This window comes from Priapulus caudatus, unplaced genomic scaffold (genome assembly GCF_000485595.1).
Source record: "Priapulus caudatus unplaced genomic scaffold, Priapulus_caudatus-5.0.1 Scaffold255, whole genome shotgun sequence".
Classification (NCBI taxonomy): Eukaryota; Metazoa; Priapulida; class Priapulimorpha; order Priapulimorphida; family Priapulidae; genus Priapulus; species Priapulus caudatus.
Window position 1 is genome coordinate 486 of NW_014577316.1, and position 8,646 is coordinate 9,131.

At 43.1% G+C, this 8,646-nt stretch overlaps 1 protein-coding gene across 2 annotated transcripts in view; it reads left to right on the top strand.

Annotated features, from left to right (window-relative positions):
• Positions 1-1,102: 1,102 nt before the first annotated feature.
• Positions 1,103-8,646, top strand: part of LOC106808137 (Williams-Beuren syndrome chromosomal region 16 protein homolog) — a 15,951-nt gene continuing 8,407 nt past the window's right edge. The window contains exons 1-6 of one of the 2 annotated variants that reach the window (XM_014810717.1): positions 1,103-1,183; positions 3,241-3,594; positions 3,806-3,938; positions 4,369-4,561; positions 4,788-4,924; positions 5,237-5,347. In XM_014810717.1, coding sequence (XP_014666203.1) covers positions 3,241-3,594; positions 3,806-3,938; positions 4,369-4,561; positions 4,788-4,924; positions 5,237-5,347 — 928 coding nt within the window. In that variant the 5' untranslated portion in view covers positions 1,103-1,183. The remainder of the gene's footprint in view (positions 1,184-3,240; positions 3,595-3,805; positions 3,939-4,368; positions 4,562-4,787; positions 4,925-5,236; positions 5,348-8,646) is intronic. The other variant, XM_014810718.1, reaches the window with a different exon arrangement.

Sequence of the window (8,646 nt, forward strand, 5' to 3'; positions counted from 1 at the left end):
CGCAAGGAACACCATCTCAACATCAACCGTCATCATCATCTGAGAGGACATCTACGAGTCAGCGCATCGAAAGTCCGCCGCACTCAGACATTGTGGAAGTGAAGATGGAGGAAGACACAGAAGCTTACCTTTGCCCTGCATGCGACGGACTGTACGATGACGAGCAGGCAGAGTTGTGGGTAGGCTGTGATTTCTGTGATGCATGGTGGCATAAAGAATGCTCTACAATACCATTCACAGCCTATAGTGATCCGACAACTGTAACATGGAAGTGCGATGTGTGCCTTAGCAAAGAGCAGCAGTAGTAGGCATCGTTACAGTATGCCTTATTCGCCGGTAACGAAGAGACGCTGTAGGGAGTCACTGCGTCGTCGTCACGGGCCCCAATGGGTGCACACGACAGAGCGCGTTCATTCTCGAGCTCACCGAGACTGCGCAGCTAGTCTCCTGCTCTACCAGCCACACATTTCCAGCATTTCCTCTTGCTGTTGTGGTGTGGCAACGCTGCGACACCAGTAACGAAGAAGCGGTCATCGAGGAGGAGCTCGTCGCGTAACGCCGTGAGCTCGCTAGGGGGCGACACCGGCAACATTTATCGATGACAACAGCAAATGTGAAACGAACTCACTGCATTGGACCTGTACGAGTTTGACGGAGACTTCCTGTGCATTGGAAAGCGAACGGCTGCACATTTCCAGCATTTCCTCTTGCTGTTGTGGCGTGGCCCAGCAAGATGCTGTTTAATCCATGCCTATACTGCAGGCAAGTCCGATTGTTATTGCTGCCGTTTAAACTTCTCTGCTGGCAAAGGATGTTCTCTATGATGTCGGTGTTGAGGATGACGGTTGCAGCTGTGCATTAGGGAATCGGGGCGTTGTTATTTTAACGATTTCTTGGAACACGATCAGTGCGGATTGCAGATCAAAATAGGTCTGATGAGAGAGATAATGCCGCTGTAGGTTTTTGTGGGGGACATTGCGGTACCAGTTTTGAAACCAATGCAAAACATTCTTTAGGGTTTCAAGCCGTTCATCACTGGCAGAGGAAGTCCGAGCATGACTACGGAAAACGTTGATTATCGCAGCGGTGTTCTCAATGAACGAAATGGTGCCATCTATGGTGGTGCCATCTATGGTGTGCCAAGGTTCATCACCTGTCTGTACTTCTGGAGAACAAAAAAAAGGTAAAGGAAATCTAATTAGTGCTCAGTTTCATTACTCAACTACTTATACACATCAAAGGTATTTGGTTTCAGTGTTTTGATCCCTTTTGTCACAGACGTACAGTTGGTTGGCGTGTCGCACACTCACCTTTAGTAGACTTAACATGTCTTCATTGAGCACTTCGAATGCGAGGCTATTGCGCATTTTGGATGCAGAGTCGAGGAACATGTGACCTTGTGTTAGGCGATGGTGCTCTCTTTTGCTGTTTGCAGCAAGGTCCCACTCAGAGTCAAAGGCATCTCTGATATGGTGCCAGCTGTTGTCACCTTGTTGTCTACTGTTAGTACTATAGAAATATTATTCGTTTGCCAGTGATGCTCCCATAGATGCTGTTTCACAGTTTTTGGACCAAGTGCTGTGGAAAATAAGAAGTGATACCAAACTATCAATCACCATATGTCACATTAGTTTGGTCTACGTGGCTGCAAATCGAAAGACCTGTACTGATTATAAATAATACTGCAACAATTGCAGAATATGATAATTGCTTCGCAGAACTTGATCTGCTGGGGTGATATGCAAACTTGGATGCTTACAGATGGATCCATCAAGAAAACCATTGGTTCTGTGGAGACCGGGTTTATAGTTGTAAATCTAGCCTTGACAGCTTCATCAGCTGTGTGGAAATGTATTTCGACAAATGTTCTATTGATCTGAGCTCCATCAAAGCACATGTAGATGACGCTCATAGGGTCTATGTCCCCCTGGGTACTGCCGGAACGTACCCTGGGTGACGGTCCGGTATACCGCGAACGTTCCCTGGCCTAACTATTGATATGCGTTAGGGTTAGGGTTAGGCGCAGAGGCAGTAGGCGGACTCCCTAGACTCGTTAGCTGGCAGTAGGCGAGTACGGTCCGGCATATTAGATAGCACCAGGGTACTTCGCGGATACTGGACCGTAACCCAAGGGTACGTTCCAGCAGTACCCGGGGGGACATAGACCCTCTCAGCGTAGATAACGTAAGAAGTAGAACTCGGTAAGCAAACAGCCGAATATGCCATGACAACTTCAACAACAACCAGGAGCATAATATTCCCTCATAAACAGGCTATTGCTGACATTTCATATTTAAAAAATTTCAAACATTAACAGGAACATTTACATTAAACTGCGCAACGGAAGCAGCAACGCTCTTGAGAATTTCGACAGGCGTGTGTTGAGTTTGCGTGACACAGCTCGCGTTACGAACACGAGATAAGTATGTTTTATATAACAAGTGAACACTGCTTCTTCAAACTTGAACACAAAGATGAGTGTAGAAATGATTGAATATTTGTGTTGTATTCGTGGGAAATCAATGCGGAGCGTATCGATGCGAATTTTGACAGCACGCTTTCCGACATGCTATATATTTTACTGTGTCACGTTGTGCAGGGCAGCCAATGCGGCCAGCCAGCATTCTGTTTTCAAGTTGCTTGCAGCTCCATGGCATTGGACGGCATTTGCCAGGAAATTGTCGACATAATAGCATGAAAGAGAGTATAGAACACATTAATACATTGGTAGAAATGATTTCGTATTTATTTAGCATTATAATATTTATTGAAACGCCTCAAGTGCCCTGTGGTAGGAACGCTGCTACTAACTATCATATGACGCGAAGACGATTTGCAGTTATACAGTTTCTATAAAATTCAGCTGTTATAGACACGATTAGCCTTAATCTCTGTGAATTTTGAGGTCTAATTGCACAGCGCACGATTAGTCTAATTTAATTACGCGAACTATGCACCGCTCGGTATCGGTCGTGAAGGCTATACAACGGCTCTATGACCGGTGAAAGACGAAACGTCACCGAATTCTATTTTTATCCTCCAATCACAGGTCGGAGCAATTCCTCTGTTTAGACGCATGTCGTACACCAACCACTGACCAACGACGTGCCCACCAACCAACGCCACTGACCAATGACGTGCCCACCAACCTACGACATCAACTAACGACATCAACCAATGACGTGCCCACTGGAACAGCAGCGCAGTTGAGTGACCAAATTCTCTGTTTGAATGTTCCAGATGGCTCGAGCATTTCGTAGCTCAGCTACCAAACTTAAAGGACAGGCGTTCATGCCGTCAAAACCCATGCTTGCTGAACATGTCACAGCAGCATGTGCAGCAAAGTTACGTTGCGAGTTGTCTACGTCATCACCCGCATTAGCAGCGAAACGGATTCTTGACGATGACGACAGAGGAGTATTTAGATACGCCAGTGAGAAGGAGAAACGCACTCCCAGAATGTATGTCTGGGGATATGCGAAAACAGGTGCTCTGGGCGTGAGAACATTTGTAAAGCCGGAACGAGGCGCTGTTGCGAAGGTTCGGGATGTACAGACAAAGCCTTATCGGCTAAAATTCGCTGATCATTATCCGGTGAGTAATATCGATCATATTGTGTCGTCTATTTTAAGGTACTGTCATTCAATTTTGTTTCAAATCGTTAATTTTGTAGTAATTCGTGGTTAAAATATAAAAATGTGATGTGAAATACAAAAATTCGTAAAAATACAAGTAGGGTAAACGTATTAGCCCCGTTTAGTTACTTTTCATTGTAATAATGTGTGACTATGACTGATATATTCAGATTAGAGATGTTGCATGTGGCTATGGATTTACTGTCTACATTCCCAAGGGACGTTCAGATGATTACATGCTGCTTGGAACAGGATTGAATGTTGATTCTCAACTGGGATATCATGAAACTCGTAAAGGCTCGGGTTAGTGACAGATGGGTAAATAACGTCTGCATACACACAAATTATATGAGCCATTAATTCCAACTGGCCATGTTCTGCTTTCAAATAAATGAGGACAAGTTAAATGCTTTTACGGATATAAATTTGAAACGACAACCTGATTGAGAATTGCTCAATTATGCGTAGCCACTAATGCAAATCTGTGCTTTTACATGTACAAAAACCAATTGGATAGTCACCCTGAGAACCACATTATTTGAATTTTTCTGACCCACTTTACATTTGTACAGTTTTAGCTTGTTACATCATTAGTAAATCTTATAATTACTGAAATAATGGCCCTATATTCATTTCTCTTGTATAGTAGGAAATCAAGAAATATACATATTCATATTTCGTGATTTCCTACCATACAAAAAAATATTATACATGTACATTTTTTTTCTCATAGGAGTATCCCTTGGGTTAGTGGCGCAGCCAGTGCCAATTCATCTACCTGTGATCCATCAGAACACGAAAGTTGTGAATGTAGCATGCGGGCGTGCACATACTGTTGTGTTAACAGACCAGGAGGGAGTGATGAGCTTGGGCAACAATGCTTTTGGACAGTGCGGAAGATCTGTCGTGAAAGATGAAAAGTATAGGTGTGCATTACGAATATTGTTATTTGTATTTATCGTCGCGTAAACTTGTGTGATATCATGAGAAGTTTATTGATAAATATACTCATTCAATTTTATTTTGGCTAAATTCATTCTATTTGCCTCTACCCACATTGATATTACAGTCTTTTAAAGAGACATTTCCTCTGCAAATATAATATGCGTGTTCTCAATGGAACGTTATCATCTTTCTCTTTCTTATTATCAGTTCAAATCGAATCATCTCGAAAGTGAAAGGCTTACCATCCAATGTGAGCAGTGTTGTGTGTGGAAAAGATAGTACATTCTTCCTGACTGGAGATGGCCAGGTGTATAGCTGTGGTATCAGCTCTTGTGGCCAAAGTGGTAAGAGTTTAGAGTAAAAGGTGAAAACAAGCGTTGGCCTGGTGGCTTCACAGTGGGTTTGAGATTCCCAGGCATCCTAAGCATTTAAATTTTGTCATCAGCTTCCTGTGGCATGAAGTGATATTCGGATTCTTTTCTGCAGGTGTCTGTAATGTAGATTTAAAAAAAAGCCTGACACATTATTATGGTATTATAAATACTATTATCTTGATGTTGTTTCTGGTTAATCTCTGCAGATTTTAAATAGAGACAATTCTACTCTCAGTCCCCAAATTCTTGTGGCCGTAATAACAATGTTGCTTTTGCTGACAGGTGCTGGTGTTTATTCAGATGTAAGCATACCAACACTCATTAAGGGAGACATTGAAGGCGAGAAGATAGTGCAGTTGAGTAGCAACGGAGGCTCCGTCCTAGCTCTAAGTGGTATGTCATCCGGGTTTTCTTCCTGTGATATGTGATTGTTTTTAGCTCATCTGACACAATGAGATGCAGCTTGCAGAAATGCATGAGTATCTGTCCGTCTGTCAACAATATAGGCACAAATCTAAATGGCTTGATGTAATGTTGATATTCAGGACATAGGGGGCAATCCGAAATGACATTGTGATGTCAAATCAGGGAGTCAATGGTCAAAGGTTAGAGAGAGAGAAGGAAGTGGGAATATTCCCCCTTAACTTAAGGTATGGGAGAAAAGCTATTGTTTTTTGGCTTTATTGAAAGGACCATGAAATATACTTTTTCCACTGGTGTGCAAATAGTAGCTGTTCTATTCGTAGCCGCAATATTCGTTGTAAGCATTATTACTGGAACCTAACCCTGTCGTAAAACAGGACCTACCTGTACTGAGATTAAGAATACTTGATTTACTATTTTAATACTTATTACTTGATTTCTTTCACAGATAGTGGGATTAATGATAGTCTGTTGTTTTACCTAAAATGGCCCCCAGACCTGACATCGTACAATGTCTTGGACACTGCATTTGTAGAGAGCGGAGCTGTTGTGCTATAAGGTTGGATATGACATATGTCTCGAGCAGGTATGGAAGGACCATTCGGGCGTGAGACAGCTAATGATTTGTAATAATCCGAGATTAGTAACACCAACAGGCGTCACAGCTATAAACATTATTGGGATGAGATAGCATCTAAATACAGTAATTCTTGAGTCAGCTGCGTGACATGTAGTATTGATTCACTCTGATATCTTTCTCACGTTTTAAAACCGTGATAATGACTCTTTTAATAAATAAATAGAGTAAAATTGTAACTAGATTTAATCCATTTCTTAGCGTCGCGCCATGTGGTAAATGCGAGTGTGACAATTTCTAAGGCCTATAAACCTCTTGCGGATAGCTCCGTGATACAGCGTAAAAGGATGGTAGCATGGACGAATAAATTTGTAACAGTGTAATTATTTAAGTGTAAGGCACAGGCAGTGTTTTGCCACAAAAATATATACAGACATAAAAGATTGTGATGTTGATGAATGAGCAAATTAGATGCGCGTAAAATGTTGTTATATTTCAGTTACCGTGGCCGAGATTTGCAGTATGATAAAAAAGGCAGTGCGCACATCCTTCAATGGCGATAAGACTGGTTCCAGGTATGCTCATGTGTTCTTTGATGCGAATGCTTATGATGAATGATGAACGCACACTTTACCTTATTTTTCATGACCGTATATATCTTCCATTCATTCCAATCAATTTCTTCTCGTCTCTAGATTACATAAAGTAAACTCGTCAATGCTAATTTCAATAAACCCTAACTGTCTATCGATCGTTGATACTCGTAACACGTCTCTCACTTACATTCCGTTGTAAGGTTCGCAATATAGGGCATCTTATTAGCTGGAACACGTTCCTAGCTGAGGCCACATCCACTCGCATGACGATGAGTCAGACTACGATTGGTGCACGGTCGCTGCAAAGTCACATTCGAAACGCGTAACACTGATTCAAAGTCGACATTTCATACCACTCAATGTACTGTTGGGCAGTTCGTTGCATACACTACTTACTCGTGTCATCAAATCCAGAGTGTACACTTTCGTCGCTCAGAATGTTGTACGGGTTGTCAGCTCAAGACTACCCTGAGAAATGTAAGCATTGCGGGTTGCATCGAGCGCAGAGGGATTTCGAAATGATTCTGTGATTATTATTTGCTGCACTCTCTCTCGTCGAGTGAGTCCGGGGGGCATTGCTGCGATCGCGCTACAGTGAGTTTATGTGATGTCAGGATGATGTTTCTGCTGAGCGTTATGAAACTTCTCAGTGTATATCTCTGGCTGTAGGACTTTTAAGCAATTTTTTAAGCAATTATATATATATACTCATACTAGTATGTCTAATCGTAATATAGTAACACACTATGAATTATATATAATGAATAAAAGGCATATATATCGCGATAATATATTAGTAGTCAGCGAGTAGATAATAGGGAGGAAGTGGACCATCAAAGAAAACAAGGGAAAATCGTTCATTGACTAGCCATTATAATAACTTACGATTAACTAGCAGCGTAACTCATCCAACTTGAGGCTCAAATCGGCACACAGACATTCGCCCCATCATCGACGAAATCGTTTCCTCGTAGAACACCCACGCAAGCCGTAAGATAAGGCTAAAACGTAGCGACACCGATGTCTCGCATTCTCTGGCCATCATTCTCCAATCCATTGCGCCGCTAAATCTCAAACAAAAGGCAGCTACTCGCTAACTCGCTATTGCTAAGCTGAGGCGAGGCATAGGCTCGCCTGGAGATTAGCATCAACACTTTCGGCGAGATAGACCGTTTGACCCGGTACACAGATACACAGCCACCTTTGTAACATTAGCTGGCAATGCACACTTCACGCACAGCACGCCAACCAAATTAGCTCGTCGAGTGTGGCGATCCGATCTCTCAAGTCTCCCCTGCGAGCCAACGCCATCATGTTCAGCTATCGCGAGAGAGCAACACAAGCCAGGTTGCGCCTTTGCCTGAATTAATAGGGGCGCGCTATGGCGTTGGATGAATGGCCCAGACGAATGGAGAATTGGTCGTACGTTAGGCTGTATATCTAGCGGATTGGCGGTGTCTACGAGGAAACGATTAAGCGTAACGATGATGGCGGCAATGTACTGTGTCACGATTACCTCAAGTGGAGGAGTTACCGTAGTAAATCGTAGGTATTATAAGGCTAGTAATGACGAATTCGCGCTGTTTATCTGATGTCACACTGCCTCCTATGGATCTATCCTGAATATATAATAGGCTCATTAATTAGCAAGTCTCTGCTACATCTAAAGAACATTGTTCCGTAGGTGCTGTGGCTGCGAGTGGCATTTACGACTTGAGCCTACATGCCAACCGACTACTGAAGGAAAGGCCGCGCCGGCATGACGAGGAATGGTGTAATCTAATGCACAACATAAGCCATCTGCACATACTTTAATAAGCCTGACAGCATGTAACAGATTACGCTAGTCAATTAGAACGGTGGCAGGCGTCTACTGTCTCCCTGGGTACTGCCTGCGGAATCGTACGCCCTGCGTACATAGCCTAATATGCGCGGACCGTACCTCGCCTACCCACTAAACTAGGATCCCATACAGCCTACACTGCCTAACCCTTAGACCATTCCAAGATTACTTATCCTCAGGGACGTTTCCGTATATCCCAGACCGTACCGACCAGGAGTAGCGTTCCGGCAGTACCGCAGGGAGACATAGATCC